The following is a 21131-nucleotide window of genomic DNA, read 5'->3' on the forward strand; positions in this document are numbered from 1 at the left end:
AATATCAAGATGGTACATAGTTCAAATGAAACGCACTGCTCCCCTGGCTGGATGACACAAAATGATGCGTATCACGCCAGCCGACAGACCCTCGCCGCCAAATGAGCTCCATAACGAGGAAGGAGGCCGGACATAGTTCATTTGCACATACCACCCACAATGCAAAGCAAGTTGTAAACTGGCAAAAGTGTTCCTTTAAGTGCAATATTTAGACATTTTACATGGGTTCATACCCCACCGTTAATGTGTATGTCACGTGAATAGTGACTATTACTGTTACACGGGTGTCCTGCCAAGACAAAAGATCATGACCCCGTTACTCATAAGCATCTCAGGACTAAGATGAGGATGAAGTCCATCTTAAAAACCTTGTCAGTAAAATTATCCTAAAACGCCTATCCAAGGCATACCCAAAGTCAATTGAAAGCTGTTCTTGAACCACTTGGAGTACATGCATGGTTTTGGTCTCTTTTGAAAGGTAACACATTTTTCAGAATCACTGTAAGTGCTACTGGCATTGAGTAATAGAAGTTGGAACACACTGAAGTAGAAGGTTTTTATTTCTGCCTGAATATTTTTTTGCAAACAGATGCCTGCAGATGACTATAGCTGGGACTTATTAGCTGGAAAACACAATGGGACCACAGCATGAAGCCTTACCTAGTCCAACTTCAAATTTGATAACAATACCACAGAAAATGAATATTTTAAACATGTTTTATTAAGGGTATGTCTAGGCGCTTTCCAAAAAAGGCCATTTGGAGACCCATGGTAACCATGGTCACATACCTAGGCTGTGTAGAAATGTGTATTCATGATTCAAACTAAAGCTTATTTATGTCGAAATACAGTAATTTATAAGTTATTTCACCATTATTCACTTTCCTAAAATGTCACCACACTTTGCATTTTACGCACGGACGCAGGGAGCAGACTCGCGGTTACGCCGTGACTTCCGTGTTGTGGCTCTAAATCTACCATTATATATAAATTATATCGTCATTTTTGAAATTTCATTGGCTATAAAGCATCAGTTATCAGAACGATCAGTTGCAATTGGCTCGAGCGTTACACGAAAGAAGAGGGGCAGGCACTTTCCTTTAACGTGGACTCTCGTTGGCTATTGTAGGCTGTGGACAGGACATGGAAGCTCCTAATGGGTGAAGTGAGGTGTCAATCGAAAGGTCAGAGTGCAGCCGCCATTTTGAGACCCAGATACCGGCAATGTTTCCATGCGGACTGGAGTTACGTTGGAAAATACATAAATAATTAGGCATATCTACCGGCTAATTTGAAATGATGCAACAGCAGTCCGTGGGTATTTATTGATGTAATAATGTGTTTTGGACTAAATGTTTTACTGGATTGGATCGTTTGGACCTTTGGTAATGTAACAAGACCGTTTTTATCGGAATATTATCGATTTTGTAAATGTTTGTTTGTGGGTTGGTGGTCTGACTGAGGCGTTGATTGAACCTGCTGTTGTGATTGTATCTTGAAATGGTTTGCATAAATCGAATCACAAGAATCTTAGCTTTCCAAAGAGATGTCGCATCAGTGCCTACCTATACATAGCAGCTGTGTACACAACACAGATGTACACTTAACACTCCAAAAGCCCGTGGGCGGGACGTCGGAGTGTTAACAGATTAAGAGCATAATAACTGAGACACTCTCGGACAAATAAAACTATGTTTTACTGACATTGTTATTCTTTTCATTCCGGTCTCATTTTTTTTGAGTGACATTTGATGTAAAATGTTTGTATTACAAATTTAGAAATGTTACAGCGTTTGTGGAAATAGGACCCTGTTCTGACCTTGAGTGTAGGAAAGACAGCGACAGGGGTCATTGACAGACTTCCACGAGCTAGACTTTTAATCACAAGTGATTCTTGATGTATAATGTGCTGGTTAGCTTTCAAGGTATGGATTCCAAAATAGATGACTACTGTTTCTCCTGGCAGTACTCTTGATACCAATATACTTGTAACCATCCTTGGACCACCCAGACACATTATGCTCACTGATCTTGGATCTTTGCTCCTGGTTTGGTTTCAGCAGCTCCATCCAGTTTTCTACGCTGCCATTAACTGGATAGATAGTTTGAAAATAGGCTACATTTATTTTGTATTATTTTCTTCACCACTAGCATAGAGAGAAATGCACAACTCTAGTCTGCCATCACGCTGTCACACAGATGAACAAACCTGCATGTCTGAGGTGATAAAAGTCGACCAGGGTCACAGGATTAGAAAACAACTTGTGTCAAAGGTGACAATGTGATATGAGCTCGGTTGCTGGTAAAACCCTTTGTTAGCTCTCCTCCTCAAACAGTGACAGAATCTCAGGGAGCAGCCACTTGAGAAGATAGCATCTCCCTGAGCATGTCAGACATGCAGGAAACCAGACAGATAGGCTGCAGGAGACAATACAAGCAAAGGAGTGTGGGAGAGAGAAAATGAAAAAGAAACACAAAGGAGCGATGAGGTGACAGAGTGCTGAAACAGCATCTATCATTCGACAAACAGTAAGAAATAGAGGCTTGAGAAAGTGGATGGGACTGGGGGGAAAAGGAAAAGGTCGAAGAGAAAGTTACTAGGAGGAATGTCTTACTCTTTAGCCAGGAAGCCAGTCAGAGAGACAGCTCTACTGCAGGCCTCTCTAATCTTTTGCCAGGTCAGACTTGGTAATTGTACCTAGCAATGACAGTTAATGGGGCATCTTCTGCATACCAGACAGTCACTTTACTTCACAGAGATGAGTGAAAGAGGAGGCCTGACCTGTGCTTGATGAGAAAGGGCTACTTTGTGTGTATCGTAATTGCTCGTAATAGACCTGTCAAGGCTCCAACTGTAGATGGGTGCCTGGACTTTACTGTCAAATCCATTTTATCAGGCAGTGGATTACCTGAAGGGTGGCTGAGTGTGACAACCACGCAGATACCAAACAAATGCTATCTCAAAAAAAGGTGGAATGTAACTGTATTCAGTCACATGCATGAGGTTGCTCATTCCAGAGAAGCTGTCCTCGCACACAGAGTATTTGACATGTTTATTATTAGTATTTTCTTCTAAATCAGTGACGCAGATTAGGCAGCCCTGTTCACCTGAGAGACACTCCGAAGGAATGACAAGCATCTGACAAAGATGGACAGAGGGATAAGATTGAACAGAGAGGACAGGCATACGCATGAATAGAACAGAAGTGTCTGCGCGAGAAAGGGAATATGAAGACAAGAAAGAAGAGCAAACAAAGGTGTTGTGGTTCACTGTAGGTTCAACCCTTTGCTCCATATTGTTTGTTTACTGGATTACCAATAAGAAATAAGAAAGTAGCCTGTAAAATAATGGATACTCATTTTGACTGACAAATTTATCAGGGATCTCCAACCTTTTTCCCTTTGACAGCTGATTTGTCAGCTAAACAGAAATTTGAAAGTGGCCTGGAGCTACTGATAGCCCCGAGATGCACTTTGCCAATAGCAGACTGCTCTAACATGTATGGTCTTTAATGAACTGCTCCTTTACCTTCTCTGTTTGGAGACTGCTACCAGCCGGAAAGCCCCATGAAAAGCTGCTGTGGAGTTTGGTGAAGTGGCGATGTTACATCTTTCCCTGACCGACACACATTTCTCATTGTTTGCCTTTTACTGGTTTGGCTTTATTTCTGCGGTCATTGTCCAATCTGGTATGCGCTTGCTCATCTGCTAACTTCACCTAATGTGTACTGATGTAGCCAAACTGGAAAGCAGCGTTATTAGTTCAACCGATTCAACCGTTTCAACCAGCAAATAGGGGACGGGATGTCTGTGTATTTGATTCTATAGAAATGAAAACAGGTTAATAAAATGAATTTGTGTTATCTAATTTATATTTGTACAGAGTGCTGCAGGAATGCGTTCTGAAACCTGGGAATGAGTCAGCACTACCGGTTCCCTCATCTCACAGTCAGAGGGTTTTTAATTCGATTGCTGTCAGTTGTGTTCAGATTTTAGTGCCACAGCTATCCCCGGCCTCACGTTAAATAATAAAAAAAGTCTTTTCATGTAGTTACCTGGCTACTGTAAAACCTCAATATACATGTCACAGGTCCGTAATCAGATGTGTAACTAACCGTGACACATTACTTTGGTACCGCAGCTTACTTATTTGAACTTTGTTACTGGTGCTGCTTTCAGAGTTTGCAGAGTTCATGTGTGGAAACCAACATTGGCCAAGCGATCAGCGTTCTCTAGAAGATATCTGGCTAAGACCAGGGCTGAGGCTGCTGTATTCACATATGTATGCACACCACATTACAAACTCTCATTTACATCAAGCTGAAGGAATCAGGTTTCTGCAGAAAACCAACAGCAGCCCGGTTACTGAAGTGCAGGTCAACACCCTGACAGGATCAGCCTTCAAAAGCCGTATCACCGCAATCACAGCTGATGGTGCAGGGCTGCAAAGTTTAGCAGTAATGGAGTGCCACCCCTGTAACCTCAGTGACTAGCGCTCTCCGGTTTGCCCCGTGGCTCCGCTCCCATCTACATTCGGGTCCTCCTTCAGTCCCTTACATCTGTTATCAGCTGCAGGTCTGTTTACCTGGCCTCGGGTCACTGACAGCCAGCCGCATGTTTGGCCGCTGGAGACAGATAAGGCGTCTCTCCACCCACCTCACTGAAGACTTTATCACTCCTCACTGTGTGGGTGTGTGTGTGAGTGTGTGCTGATAACCCCTGGCCCAAGCACTAGGCTAAGGCCGGCTCTCAGTGTTTACAACGGGTTGGATCAAAGCAGGCTCAGTGTGCAGCCGGTCAGCGGACCTGCCGTTTGGTCATACATTAACGATAGGCGGGCTGTGAGAATGTGTGTGATAGTGTGTTTTCCCAGTCAATAAACCTGAACCGAACAAGGCCTGAAGTAGGTTTGTTGAGTAAGCACTTCTAACTTGCACTGCAAAGTCTCTGCGTGTCACGGCTCAGACCTTACAGGAAAATTCAACAGAGGTACAAAATATCTGGTGAAGACTGCATTTCTCCTCAAACGCTACAATTCAGAAGTGGCATTTAAAAAAAAGAAGCTCTCTTATATCAGATATGCAAAACAAGAGAAAGAGGGAATCGATTGGAACATGTAATTATTTGCTGCAAACTGTGTTTTTCTTAACACATCATGGCTGATTTCTCCCACAAATTGTGTCTGTTTTAAATGTGTGTGTGTGTGTGTGTGTGTGTGTGTGTGTGTGTGTGTGGTTTGGAAGGAAATTAATCATTGAAAAACACTGCAATGAAAGAGTTGAGAGAAATATCTTTGGTTCTTCTACTACTGACAGGAAATAAGGCACCCTTTGGGGATACATCCCTCCTTAGATAAACACGCTCGCTCTATGTCACCTTCTACACATCTGATTCAATCAGCTTTCATGAAAAAAGAACATCGAGCCGTGCGTGAGTGTGCTGTGTGGGGGAGGAAGAGGATGCTGTTTAACTAACCAGACCAGAGAGGCTGCCATTTGCCTGATGGTCCATACTCACTGAGTGTCCAAATAGCAGCACATGGTGGATTAAAGTCTTGTTGTAAACTAAAGTGCCTGCTAATAATCAGAGTGCTACCTGTTAACCTTTATTCAAAACACTACAATAATTGGAATTGGAGTATTTCTGGGTATTTGCTCTACACAACCATCATCGCTGTGCTGCTGTCTGTTGTTGGGCTGTATCACCCTTATTTTGAGCTGGATTCAACTTACCTTAGTGTCATAATTTAACCTTCATTTAAGTCCCGCCCCTCAAACTTACACTGGCCAATCAGAGCTTAGCATCAGAGCTCCGACCGGGGTCAGACAACTACCCAACTCTGCTTTATCAACTCTCATGCAATGGTGTGAGACTTTCTTCATTTTCAGGCTGGTTTAGTAGATTTGGAGCTAGTCAGGGTTCAATGTTGTGCAATAGTGATACTTTGTTACTCAGAGAGGTTGGAAGGACACATGCGCTTCTGAGAGGTTGCATTTCTACCTAAAAACCTGCACAAAATGAACTAGTGTTAGCACTTCTATGTTACGCTAGCTACTGAAGGTACACTGACAGTATACACATGCTGCTTGTGTTTTTTTAATAATTGTAACAGTAAATAATGATCTACCCGGCTTTACAAACAAAGTTGTTCCTTCATTTCATTGTCTTCTGTCTCTATGGCCAGGTGATGTGGTGGTTCACTTTTACACTGTGATCTGTAGGCTTTGGCTATCATCTTTATCTTTTTAACCTGTTTTGCTGTTAAATGGGTTTAACATCCTGGATATATCCTCTGCATATTGTACACCCTTCTGTCTGCTTCTCTCTAAAATCCCTTTTTACTCAAATGTTAGCAGGGAGTGCTATTAGTGACAGTGTGGGCTGCATGGTAGCTCTGACAGTTTAGTAGCAGAGGAGCCTTTCGTTTTGTATATTGAAAATGGATAATGTGTTCAGTTTAACAAACCGAAATGCTAATATTTCATTTTTTTTACATCCTGGATGTTGTTTTAATTTGTTCTATTTTTTATGATTTTATTTCAATGCCTAAGTCTGATTGAACACAGCAACTGATCTGACAACACATCTACAGCAACTTGTTTGGAAGTGAAAATGAAGTTGAAAGTTCAAAATGTTTCCCAAACTGTCTACTGAAGACGCTCATGACGTTTTATAGCTACTTCAACTCGATGACTGTAGTACTCATGCGTGTGCTTCAGACCTTGGCCTCAGTCTCCCCACGATGCAGGGTGTAGAGATGGTGAACGGCGCTCTGTGAGGACGCCCATGGGTGGGTGAGAATCTGGAAGACGTGAAAATCGTGGCCCTGAGTGTCGGCAGTCACCAGCAGCATTCCTACAATAAACAAAGTCATCAACATTAGGAGTCATCAAAATAAACTGGTTATCATTATCATCATCATCATCATCATCATCATCATCATCACAACGGTCACTGTGTATGTTGTCTAGTATAGTCTGTGTTTCATTGTGCTTATTTAAAGTATTGTATGTGTAGTTTTTGCTTTCACATGAATGTGTTGTTTGCTTTACTTATTACATGCTTCTGTATTGCATGCTTTATTTAGTATTTGTTAGTGGTCCATAAATGAACAACTTGTAATATATTCACTGTATTCAATTCAAATCATACAACGACCATGATAAGTCAAGAGATAAAGGAAACACGAACTGGATCAACAGAGATACCGTTGGATCTCACCCGACCCAAAAAGCATCCACATCTTTCTAAAAAGCTAAATGACCAGAGACGTTGTAGATGATGGCTGAATATTGGAGATGCATTTGAAAGATGGAAACAGCTTGAAGCCCAGAAGGATTTTAAGACTGATGACGAGTTGACAAATTTCTTCCTCGACAGGTAAGCACTAAGCTTCAGCTAAGGTTAGCCAGCCTCGACTCATTTATTATGGCTACTAGTAGGGAAGTGTATTTAAAGTAATTTCATCATTCGAGTACTAGCATTCAGTTATTATAGAGTACCAGAGTATTTCAGACACATAGCCGGTGAAGTGATCCCGACTAGTGCTAACTAGTGGTGTAACGGACAACTGTTGATCCTTGATCCGTACAGATCCCCCCTCACGGTTTAGCACGCATGTGAATATTCAGTCAAATATGGCGTCAGGACATCATTTATTTGTTTTCTTTTGTGCAGATCTGATCCGTGATCCGATCTGAACCGTGACTTTCATGATCCATTGCACCCCTAATGTTAACACAGGCTAACTGCTGACAATCACACTGGGGTCACGGACGAGCCACGGCTACTACCTCAGCAACAACGATGAATGTATGAATGGGATTACTCTATTGCATTACGCTGAATGAATACTGACATCCACATCTGTACGTAGATAATTGGTCAAGAGCACGAAGTGGTGATCGCAAAAGACAAAGTCCAGTAGCTTTAAATGAAGGACTCCACCTGTGTCATGTAAAACTGCTTTAAGAAGAAAGGTAGAGCACTCTTATTGCACTATGCACTGGAATTATTACATTACTCAGCATATTTTTGATTGGTTAATAATGTAAAAAAATCACAATCTTGTGAGTCTGGTGCAAACTAGCTGGAGCAAAATCACATTGAATCAAGACAGTTTTAGACATTTTCTCAAAATTGTGAGGAAATATAGACTGCGGTATACATACCGTCTTCAAATGGCAGTTTACAATCATTTGAGAAGTCAATCATCAAATGATCTTTTACAAATTAGTTTGGTGCTCCTAGGCTTTCAGTAGAAATGATTTGATACATTTTATTATGTCGAACTCGGAGAAAACAAAAACTCCAAATCTTTAAATTGTGCCAGTGTGTTCAGGAGTCGCCTCTGGTTTCGTGGTAAACTGATAGAAAGTCAAGCCAACCAAAATATCTAAACCGTATTTCACTCTGGCGGCTCACACAAAGGGAGCCGACACTACCAACTGTGCAGGACACATGCTTGACGGCATGACAGGATTACTGTGCATTTTAAACAAACAAAACCAGCTATCGTTTGCCGCGGTCATAAAATGCAGCCTTTCCTCCCATGATAGCTGGGTCTGGTTAAAAGCATGGATCGAGTCGTGTGCTTCCTCAAGGACAGACAAGATGATGAGTGTCTGTAAAAGTGAAAATGCATGTATTCATACATCCGCGTATGGTCATGGGTGTGTGTGCGCACACTGAGATTCACCCCCACAATGTAACCCCCACTGACAGGCCCATTCATTTGGTCCCGTTTTATTTGAAGCTCATCAAACTCCAGAAATTATAGGCCCTCACCATAAACAACATGCTCAACAAACCACACCAGAACAAACCCAGATCTAAACTGGTTCGGTTTGGAAAAACGCAGCACCGCTTTTCAAGCGCAACCCAAAACCCATCCCAGAAGCCCTTTGAGATGTTACAAACAAACCCGGAGATTGGGCAGTAACTCACAATGTTGGAAACCCATCAGTGATACAGAGTGTACGATTTGAGAGAAGTTCAAACCTCTGTCTTTTTGACGACTCCCAGACATACATGATATTAAAGAAATGTGTCATTTTCCTCCAAGTTTTCCCCCGTGGAATCCTTTATGTGAAGGCTGCAGTAGGTTTTAATTAGTGGCCGGGCTTTATTGGGTGGCATGTCAAACGTGAGAAGAGGAGGCTGGAATGGCATGAGATTAAAAGGGTTCAGCAACACGTGCGAGGATGATGAAAAACACTCTCTCTCTGGAAAGAAAAAGAAAAAAGCCAAGTGTGAGACAACATTTTGCACATTCATTCAGAGTTGAAAGGTTTTTTCTTTTTTTAAGACTAGCGTTTGACTGAAGAACAGTTATATTTAAAGATGATGGAGAAGTGGAATGAGGGAGGTACAGAGTGGGGTCACGCAGATTATCATAGGTGGAGGGAGGAAAGCAGAAGAGAGGCCAAGTGAAGTGTGCATTAAGACGGTGGTTAGCTATTCATGCTGTATCAGAGCGCCCAGAAAGCCAGAGAGCTCAGGCCCAGGGCCTGTAAACTCTTGAAAACCCACGCCCCAAACGAGGTGCCAAGCCACAAGAAGCATTTGCGTCAACTGGGAATAGAGAGAAAAAAGGGACGGGGCCCTTCTAATTATAGAGTCTGGAAACGGAAGCGCAGGGTGATTAGGAGTTGAGGCGCTGCGGTCTGTTTATCTGGGAGCTTCCTCTCGCTCTTGAACCCTCTTCTCCCCCACACTCCACTCTTTCTTTCTTTCTTTCTTCCTCCTCTCTCTGTTTTGGTCGGGCCCCGCCCACTCAGTGGCTGGAGACTCTGGCCCCTGGGTTTCTGACAGATGAAACTTGACCGCTGTGTTCTGGCAGTGGCCGGCGCTTCTCTTCTGCTGATGGTTGAGTCTGGGCTCCAAAAAAGTAACAGCTCAGAGAATCTGGAGAGCTTTGTGAGCACGAGTGCCCGAGGACTGGGGCTTTTGTGGCCTTGTTGAAATACAGAGGCCCTCGCCGAGAGGCGTCAGTCGGTTAGCCCGCAGGATGGCCAAATTAAAAAGTAGCTGAGCCGCTCGGCGGGTGAAAAGAGAGGGTTTCAGGGAAACCAGAGGCTGGCCGGAGCTGGGTTTGACACGTCCTATTTATAACACCTCCTCTCAGGGTTTACAGCGTTATTTACGATGTTTTAGTACCAAAATCGCTGGCACACGCACTTACACATGCGCTAAACTGGAAGGGATGACCTCTAATTTGCCATGTGTGCGAGACATGCGTCCGTATGGGACATGAGGGAAGTGATATAATCATTTCCATAAATATCTGCTTTTGCTTTCTTTTTTTTTCTTTTTCCCAAAAATCTTTTTGTTTTGTTTTGCTGCAGGCTTTACTGTCCCATCGCTGAGCAGCCAAACAGAAAACATCTGCTCAATGCCATTAATAGTGGGAGGATGTTTCATTTACAAAGTGGTTGGGCTAGCTTTATTCTTGACAAAGGCAGATGGGACGAGGGAGAGGGAGAGACAGGGAGAGAGAGAGAGAGAGACAGACAGAGAGAGAGAGAGACAGAGAGAGAGAGACAGAGACAGAGATAGAGGGAGAGAGAGAGAGGGAGAGAGAGAGAGAGAGAGAGAGACAGAGAGAGAGAGAGAGAGACAGAGACAGAGATAGAGGGAGAGAGAGGGAGAGAGAGAGACAGGGAGAGAGAGAGAGAGAGAGAGAGAGAGAGAGACAGAGATAGAGGGAGAGAGAGAGAGGGAGAGAGAGAGACAGGGAGAGAGAGAGAGAGAGAGAGACAGAGAGAGAGAGAGAGAGAGAGACAGAGACAGAGATAGAGGGAGAGAGAGACAGGGAGAGAGAGAGAGGGAGAGAGAGAGACAGGGAGAGACAGAGAGAGAGACAGAGAGAGAGAGAGAGAGAGACAGAGACAGAGATAGAGGGAGAGAGAGGGAGAGAGAGAGACAGGGAGAGAGAGAGAGAGAGAGAGAGAGAGACAGAGATAGAGGGAGAGAGAGAGAGGGAGAGAGAGAGACAGGGAGAGAGAGAGAGAGAGAGAGACAGAGAGAGAGAGACAGAGACAGAGAGAGACAGAGATAGAGGGAGAGAGAGAGGGAGAGAGAGAGACAGGGAGAGAGAGAGAGAGAGAGAGACAGAGAGAGAGAGAGAGAGAGAGAGACAGAGATAGAGGGAGAGAGAGACAGGGAGAGAGAGAGAGGGAGAGAGAGAGACAGGGAGAGAGAGAGAGAGACAGAGAGAGAGAGAGAGAGAGAGAGAGAGAGACAGAGACAGAGATAGAGGGAGAGAGAGAGAGGGAGAGAGAGAGACAGGGAGAGAGAGAGAGAGAGAGAGACAGAGAGAGAGAGAGAGAGAGAGAGACAGAGATAGAGGGAGAGAGAGAGAGAGAGAGGGAGAGAGATAGAGACAGAGAGAGAGAGAGAGACAGAGAGAGAGACAGAGACAGAGAGAGAGACAGAGAGAGAGAGAGAGGGAGAGAGAGAGAGAGAGAGAGAGACAGAGACAGAGAGAGAGAGAGGGAGAGAGAGAGAGAGAGAGAGAGACAGAGACAGGGAGAGAGAGAGAGGGAGAGAGAGACAGACAGAAAAAGAGACAGAGAGAGACAGAGAGACAGAGACAGAGACAGAGAGAGAGGGAGAGAGAGAGACAGAGACAGAGACAGAGAGAGAGGGAGCGAGAGAGAGAGAGGGAGAGAGAGAGAGACAGAGAGAGAGAGAGAGAGAGAGACAGAGAGAGAGAGAGAGAGAGAAGCAAAGAAACGGAGAGGGCGGTGATTTCCCAACTTGGCAACACAAAAGGCCACAACAAAACTAGTCCACTTTTTAATTAACAACACTAGGCTAAAAAAAAGCTTTGAAAATCAAGAAAATCTCAAATTATAACCATGTGGGCGGCATAAAGCTTACAAGATGGAGTACTTGGGGGACTTACTGTTACCAGGATGCATAAACTTCAGAGCAAATGAGCCCAACGCACAAATGAAAGAGTACCCATTGTAAGACGAAGCTTTGTCTTCAGAGACCTGACTCTGTTTGTGTGTACTGACACATATGCTGGACATATACATTACAGATTCACTCTGCATTCCATATACACAACTAAACTGTGTGCTAAACCAACATGTTAGTGTTGCCATGGGAACTATGACCACCTAGGAATCATTTGCGATCATTTATTTAGCCACCATCCATCCAGCCAACATCGACCCTCTGCTATCCACCTGCACTATTATTTTGAATAAACAGGTTGTTATCAGTCAAGAAATCAGCGGAGAGCCGAGAGTTTGGCCTTAAAACTCGACGACAATCTGACGGCTACATAAGTAAAGTGAATGATTAATGGGCATGTGTTCTCTTCTTAACCAGTGCAGATTTGGCTACTGGCTACAGTGCTAATTGAAGGAGGGAGGAGAGCGCCCTGCTAATCCTCTTACCACCACAGCCCCACACTAATATACGAGCAGTTTTATTTCCACTGGGCAGCAGGGTAGGCATTAGGGTTAGTCAGATACCAACAAGCCAAAGACAACCTTCTAATGTCAGAGAGAGGCTGCAGTAATTACACCTTCCTTTCAGCAATTATCAGCACTTTTACTTATAGCTCTATTCAAGTTTGCATGTGTTATTATCTTTCTGGTTTCTAATTAAAATTTTAGTGTCACTTAGTTTACATGTTGTGTCAGAAACTTTCCAGACTAGCAAGTGCCTGATCGACTGATTCCCCGTCAGTGGCAAGAAGCTAGTGAAATAAAATGGAATGATGTAGTCTAAGTAAGTAGCTATGTGAGTCATGACCTATCCTTGTTCCCCTGCGTCTCTGCTTTATCACTAACTTTCCTATTCCACCAGATACACTTCAACACGTGGGTGAAAACACATCAAACCACACACACATTAAAGAAGAGCAAAATCATCCAATTCCACGATTTCCCTGCTAAAACAGATCTAGGACGCATTCCTCAGTGAATTCAAGAATAAAACAGATATCATGGCTGCCATTAAGGACGTATAATTATCCCAGAATACTGTAACACGGTGATGCTAAGGGATGGCAGAGGACCCATCAGTGATACTGACAAATGTAAACAGGCTTCAAACTTTCAGTCAGAGAGAGCAGCAAAACACTGTTTTCAGCCTGGTCTCTACATGTGTTTGGATATGGAAATTATCAAAAGTAACTTAAATACAGGTACAGTTCCTCACAGAAGAGGGTAGGTGACCCAAATCTGGCATGCTCCCAACTTCCTGGGTTTTACAGGTTTCTCAAAAAATCTCTGAAATCCCTTAAAATGCATCCAGTCTTCCTTCAACAGAGGAAGAAAAGGACACAGGCAGGATAGGAGGCGAGAGAGGAACGGAGGGATGGAGGGAGTGCAAAGGAGGCAAAGAAAAACAGAGAACACAACAGAGGAAAAGAGGGGGAAAGGTGCTTACGCTTCATTTGACGTACAGTGGGCTGAAACCGAGGGTTGTGTTTTTCTACGCGCTTCACAGGCAGACCACCTGTAAGCACTTAGATATTAATAGATATGAAAAAAGGTGTGTGTGTGTGTGTGACTAACCTAGCTGAGAAGCTGCCATTAGTTTGATATTACTAAGCTCTTTGAAACAGGGCAAAACTCGTCTGACTTTAAAGTTGAGCCGACACACAAGGGACTGGCACCGTAGCGGTCAAGTTCACAAAGCGTGACTGTTCTGAAGGCGGAGCTCCAGGCTTGTTCTTTCATCACCTTAAGTGGAAAACACACAACTTAAGTCTGTTTCATGGTGCATTTACATATCTGCACACTTCCTGCTGGATTTGTTTAACAGAGGAGCGAGAGTTTTTATTTCGGTAGAACACAGCACTAAAGGAAGCCTCTGTTCCAACTTCACCTGCAAGAGTTCATCCGCCAGAGACACAACCCCAATTCACTGCCACTAATCCGACTTCCCAGTGAATCTTAATACTTTTGCTTTGTTTTCTCGCTGTGGTTTTCCAACATGGGACAAACATGTTCTCACAGCAGCTTAGGGAGAACTTTAACACCAGGCCTCTTTTGATGCCATGTTTAAAAAGCCCCAAAACAAATTGCTCCTGTGAACAATCTCCTGGTGAAGAATGTGGGACTGTGATCAGCACTTAATCCCCTTTCTGAGCAAACAGGCAGACATTGAGGCTGGAGACGTAAGCCCCTTGCATTTACATGGTCTCTTAAACTTTTCAGAGTTCTGTTCAGTTCTGTTAACGAATGAAATCCCTTTAAACATTCACAGCCACTGGTCAAAGGCAAGATTTCACAGTGCTTCGATTGTCCATTGTTAAAAAAAAGAAGAAGAAAAACCACTGGAGGGGAGCTGTGTGTGACAATAAGACAACAAGTGTGGGATGACATTAATGTGTTTGTGTAATTTAGGGTAGTGCACAACCCCCTTGTGGAAAAGTGTGGAAAAGCAGAGTGGCTTTAACGAGCATGCAGTTAATTGCTTTTATTAGTTTGCATAACATATGCCTGTAAGAACTGCAAACACCTTATATTTTGTCTGCAACACATTTGCAAGCTTAATTCGATTGAATTGAATCAGTTTTAGTGTTGTTTTCATGGAGAATTGTTGAATACTTCAGTTAAGCTAATTGAGACCGAACAGGGTGTGAGGTCCTGTCAGCATTCTTAGTACTGAGAGTGTTAGTAGTAGCATAGTACAAAGTACCGTGAGAATAGCAGCATTTAAATGAACGATTGGAATGTATTCATATACAGTCAATGTTTAAATAAACGCTTGTTTTCTAATGATAGCTGGGGGTGTGGTCACCATTTATAAATGACTGGTATCTATGAAAGAAGGATGTGTGGTGGCAATGTGCTCCTCAGGCACTTCAGCTTTGTTACCAGACTAACCTTTCAGACAGAGGGAATTAGAACTATTGGCCTCTCTCTAATATAAGCCTGCTTGAAATAAAAGCCCGTTCCCTGTGCATCTGAGGGAAACAAAGGCCCCAAACACTACAATTCACTGTAAGATTTATTCCACTGTACGACTGTTTCAGTTAACAGTTGGTTCAATTACACCAAAAGGAATCCAGTGAAAAACTATTCCACCCTCAGCTCTTTTTTGGACTGGATCTGTCTAGTCTGAAAATGGAATATTTGATGAGGACAGAATAGTAAAAGCGGCATGTCCGCTCTGTCAGTTTGCAATATGCAGGAGATGCAACGGCAAGAGGTCGCAGAGGAACAGAAAGCAGTAGCAACAGGATCTTACTGCTCGAGTTCCAATGTGTAACCTGCCCATCTCCACATGTCGGCTGCAATATTTTACATTTTTGCTTTTGTATATTGCTTGCATAGATAAGTTTAAATCCTCACCGGCATGTAGTATAGTTTGTTAAGCTACTGTAATGTATGCTTCTCAGGAAATATGCTATTAATATTGTATTAATTTTAACAATAGTAGCATTTAAATGTTCTACCGCCGCCTCACTATTCCAGGTGGCTTTGGGGATGAACTCTTTGATTCTAGTGGCTACTGGTCTTTCTGCTTGTATTCACTGTTGATATAGTCAGCTAGTTATTTGTTCTATGCAACACCTTTGTATTTTGGGGTGTAGTAAACATCACATGCCTTGTGGGCCAATGGAAGCTTTTACACTTTGAGTCAAAATATGTTACAATAAATTGAATTTGTCTACAGAAAATTAAAATTAAAATTTTAAATAGTAAATGAAGATATTCAGTCCAGCTCTCTGTAATTCCTTTGCATGGCCGCTGCAGCCAGTTCAAACTTGCAACTCACCTCATCCCTACAAAGCCACCCACCTACACACATACGGTAAAAAGGTTACAATGACCGGCGTGTTACCGCTGTGTGGGCAGGGAATGACTCCACACTGCTGAGGTGTCTGGTGTGTCGGTGAGGGTCGGGCAAAGGGGGAGCTGGGGGAGTCTTTCTCAGCCAAGCTTTCCATAGACCCTGAGTCACAGTCACTGGCCAACCCAAGCACTCTCTTTAGCTCCGGCCATGCAACCACTCACAGAGATGAATGCTCTTCTCTATTTTACATTCATGTTTTCCTGAAGCCTCATCTCTACTTTGTTACACTGAACTACAAAAAGCAATCCGCGTTCAATATCCATTATCGTTAAAATGTGGAAAAGTATGTATTTGATGTTTCTCGCTCTCATTGGATGGATATTATCACCTTTTGGATTACGGTGTGTCTTTGTTGTGACTGCCTTTTCATGAGCATTTCATAAATGTAGTGGCCTTTATGATAACCAGAGCTAGACAGCAAAACCTCCAGAGCTATTCATCACTTCAGGTCAGTGCTGGTTTCACTCAGGAAATGTATTCTGAGTTTACCTCTTCTTGTTGTTGTTGAGATGTTCTGTTTGGATTATTGAATTGTTTTTAGTCGACAGGTGAATGGACCGTTGTGAGCAAGATTTCACCAATATGGCTAAAATGTGTCCATAAAACCTATTCAAGTACAGGACACGCTATCCTACTAGCAGTGCTTGATCACAGGTGCCTTGACCAAATCTTCAGATTCACACAAATACTATTTGAAAAACATTAGGGCAAAGCACTGTTGTTCCTCGTCTCTAGCAGCAAGTCATTTCTACAATTACTTCAGAGAGCGCTCGGCTCTGTACTGCAGAACCATTTGACATTGACTACGTTATTGCCGACAGCAAAAAGATGAGGGGCCAATACATGGTTTAAATGTGCTCCAAACGAAAGTCAGAGACGATCTATTGCCTCCACATGGCGACGGCTGAGCTGTATCAGCTGTAACCGCCGTTTGACAGCGGTGCAAAGCGGAGGCCGTGGGTGGGGCACGCTCACATGCACTCAAAGACGCGCACAGCCGGCCCAACTATGTAAACAAAGCATAGAAAAGATTACAACACACACACAAACACACACAGAGTGAAGATGACTTCATTCTCTTCTCAGGTAGATAATACTCCACAACATATTTACATAGAAAATAGTTGTGTGCTGCTATATTAATGCTCTGAATGTCTAGAGTAAGTAAGTTATGGACCCTCATGCCTCTGATAGCATGGACAGCACAGAAAAGCACTAACTTCTATTGGGAAATATAGCTGAGGCACCAGCCCTGGCTTTGACAACTCCTTTAACAAAGACTGCCACTATCAACTTGTAATCACTGTTAAACCATTACCCAACAGTACAGCAGTCTAAGAAGAATTCAGAATGGGAAGTACAACCAGTGAAAATACTGGGAGAGCCCTGCAGAGTAGCTGTTGTAAATCACATCAGAGCCAGCTGTGAGTGCTAATTACTATCTTGGTGTGAAGACACAACTCAATCCATGCTAAACGTGTGGCTATAAATGTGTGGCCGAGCGAAGCTGCCTGCGTGTGGGAGTTCCCCCTCGTGTTCAACATGTGCGTGTGGGTCCAGGGTTTGTCGGCGACGGCCTGGTTTCCTTCACACATCAGTAGGATGGAGAGACAGAGTTATTACACCATGGAGAGCTGCCTTCACGGCACAGCTGCCTCAATGTTCAGGCTCGGCGGGCCAGGCTATTCATTAGACCGTCCTGTTACTAAACCAGGGGCATGGTTTATGGGACAGTTCCGTGTGGGGAGAGGCTCAGTCTTGATTCATCTGCCATTACTCCTGGCTTTGATGGGGTATTCACAACTTCCATATTCAGAACATTTGAACGGCTGCACAAAAATCAACTTCTGATTCTGTGGCAGTGTTTTATGAGACTGAAGAAGGTAATGCAAGAGATGCTTTACAGCACAAAGGTGGAGGTATACTGCATCTAGTTTAAATACAATATATATGAGTCATTCATGTCTCCGTACAGGCAGCACGATAACGCACTCATTCAGTTGAACTACTAGCTTGAGATGTGGAACATCCATGCCCAACAATACTCTTGAACCCTCTTCCTACCAACGTATTTAACTCACACGGACTACTGACTAAATAAACTACTGTAAGAAACAACCATCATATAAAACGTTAGCTTATTTCTTCTCAAAACATAAGTAGTTATGTATATAAATTAGCTCTGAAATGAGCTGCTCTTCATAATGAATGTTTTTTGTTTTGATATCGAAGTACATTTTTCCATTGACTTTAATTTGAACTAAGTAAAGTTTGAAATGTAGGACTAAAACCTCTGAATATGTTATATACATGGTGGTGTTGCTACTTTTACTATGTAAATGGTCTGAATACTTCTCCCACCACTGCGTGTGGAACACTTGATCCTTGCATGGTTGCTGGATCAATCACTCCATCTAGTGCCAGTCACACTCAAAAGTAATGCACAAGATGTCGGACAGTATCTCTACCATCAAAACAGGAGTGTATTTTGACCTTGGCATCGTACCTAATAATCAAGTCAAGGATCGTTAAGCACGGGTGAAGAGGACGAGACGTGAAAGAAAACAAGCACACACACATTGCAGCTGTTAAAGAAAGCGCTTTGCCACTGCACTTCATCTGCGTCCCTCTAATTACACCACTAGGAATAGATCCACAGATCGACCGAAGTGCCGCAAAGCGCCAGCCGGCACACCAAGAGCTGGCGGCCACCGGCCCGCCCTCTGTAGAGCCTCCAACACACACAAGCCACTGGGGTTTCTTACATAACTCTTCCCGGCCAAAACTTCAGGGCTTTCCATGCTCTGTTTGAATCATATCATTGTTTCCTGCTAAATCTATATCTTTCTTTTTTTCTACCATGTTGAGCTCGACCACTAAGGGAGCCTTAGAAGGCCCAGCAAGGTAGTTCAGTAAAAGCCATTTCCCCTAAATCCTTGGAAAGAGTTCACTTCAAGCCAGACCAATGAACACGTCACTCAGGATTTGGGCTCTGATCAAATTAAGAGGCCTCTCATTATGGGACGGTCCACAGCAGGCAGCTCAGAAATGAAAAAGAATAAAAGAATAAACACGAATGAAAGGAGTCCTGCAGTCACAGCAGTGTAAAAGAGGAGTTTCTACTCTTGTGTGGAGACACGTCCAAATCTCATTACACGCCCGGATTAAAATGGGCAAAAGGAGAAATCTGTGTATTTTGCAGACACTTCTGGTGCTGTCTTCAGTTGTATTTGTAACATGTATCTGCTCTTTAGATTCGGCTCACAGTCCGAAAGATTAAAAGTGTGTTTGGAATTTTAAATTCCAAACACACGACGGTTCGCTGTGGAAAGGCTGACGGGGATTCAGTATGAACACTGAAACTTACTACCAAGTCTACTGTGCAGCTCTGCTGAGGGTGCAGCTCTGTGGAAACCTAGCTTTGATGTTAACGGAGTAAAAGGTTTGAGAAAGACAGAACACAAATCACACATTTGTATTAAAATGAAAGTGACCATAGAAACCTCAAGAACCTGACATAGCATAGTGACCTTTAACATCTACATCGCTGGTTACTCGTGTTCACGTCCGCAACAAATGAAACTGTTTGTTAGAAACTTTGTGAACATGATTTACTCCATGTTCCAAATGTGTAATGACTGTAATTTAAAGTTTGCGCTGCACAAATTCAGCTTCACTGACTCCTGCTGTTTAATGTTTCCTACAACTCATGTTGGCTAGTTTGGCAACAGCTGGTCACTGGTTATCAAATGTTTTGGAAACTGTTTGGGTTAATGACTGTACCTGCAACACACCACCCTAAGAGGGATTCACCGAGCTTTAAAGCGACTGTGTGAGCCTCGGCATTCGGCCAGCAACAAATTAAAGCTGCTGAATTCTAAATTCAGAGAGTGAATACAGCAGCAAACAGCTATTTGAGTAATCTCAACCTGAGCGGAGAATGAAGTCTCTCTCCCTCTGTGCGTGTGTTGAAATCCCAGGTTCTATGTGTGTCGTTTACACAGCCGGCCCGGCCGTGCGAGCACGTTAGTGCATGTGAGCGCGCCCAACTGGTTAGCTAGTCACCTTTTTTAATAAAGTGGATCTAATACATGAACCACTCCTTCAATGTGAAGCGTGGTTCATGTGAATTTTGAAAATTGACAATAAATATTTGGAAAAGCAACTGATGAATATATAAAAAAAAAGAAAAAACTTGTAAGAGTTCAATTTGATTTCAGAATTTGGTAGTATGGTAGAATCTGTTTGATTTATATTTTCTTTTGACGTTGCAAACATTTTGGTTTTGCTTTAACATAATACCTCTTTCACAATGTCATTTCAAGAAAACTGAATGTTAATAAACAATTTTACAAACAGTAGAGACATGTATTCATAGAAACATAGTGGGTCTACTCATTAGGCTCTGAGGTTTTCATTCACACAAAGCATCAAAAATAGAATCATTGTGTTATTGGTATTGAATTGAAGGCATCGGTATCAAAAATAGTCATACTATGACTAGCCGTCCCGACCCACGGCGGCATCGCAGAAGCGTAAAACATGTCTCTTTTGTTGATGTACTTTAAAGCAGGTAATAGTGCCATTAGCTGAACTAAGCTGGGTTGTGTTCTTTCTCTATGTGATTTTTGGGGAGGTGAAGGTGGGAGTAGGTGGGGTCTTGACAGCCTGTCTGCCTTTGTCTGCAATATCCTCCTGATCCTGCTCAGACAGAGCTGCTGAGTTTAGTCATAAGTCGAGGTAAGTGAAGGATTCTTGGGGCTTGGAGGTCATGGGGTGAGAGTCATCTCTCAGCGGCTCCTTTATTAACTGCACATTCGCACACACACAACATAAAATAAGTGAACGTGAACACACACACACACGCACACACACGCACACCACAGGAGTAACAGGAACATACACAAGCTCACACACAGACTGACGAGGTAGCCTGTTCACACTTACAAAGCACCTACTGTCCCTTTATGTTTGGGGTCAGCATTGCTAAGAGAGTGGAAAAAGAGATGCCGGACTAAAACACTATGGTGAGAAAGGAGTGTTCAGCACACTGATTCATTCACTTTAAAATACATCGTAAAAAAGGTATATCTAAATAATAATAATATCTTACATTTTTGACCGGTTGTCACTTGAGAAGCTGCATGTCTATTGAATGACACCGCACAGATCCCAGTTTAACAGTAGTAGAAATGGGTGAAGAAAACCTTCCAATAGACCCTTCGCTAAGTCCCGCCCCACAAATGCAGACTGGCCAATCGTAGCGTAGCATCAGCCAGCTCGCACCAGGGTCCAACAACAGT

General features: G+C 43.1%; 1 protein-coding gene across 3 annotated transcripts in view; it reads right to left on the bottom strand.

The window, feature by feature from the left end:
* Positions 1-21131, bottom strand: part of bcas3 (BCAS3 microtubule associated cell migration factor) — a 351541-nt gene that overhangs the window by 277373 nt on the left and 53037 nt on the right. For all 3 annotated transcript variants that reach the window (XM_076075476.1, XM_076075477.1, XM_076075478.1), the window contains exon 14: positions 6722-6855. In XM_076075476.1, the coding sequence (XP_075931591.1) occupies positions 6722-6855 (134 nt within the window). The remainder of the gene's footprint in view (positions 1-6721; positions 6856-21131) is intronic.

This window comes from Anarhichas minor, unplaced genomic scaffold, assembly GCF_050575085.1.
Source record: "Anarhichas minor isolate MPS153535 unplaced genomic scaffold, ASM5057508v1 ptg000052l, whole genome shotgun sequence".
NCBI classification, from domain to species: Eukaryota; Metazoa; Chordata; class Actinopteri; order Perciformes; family Anarhichadidae; genus Anarhichas; species Anarhichas minor.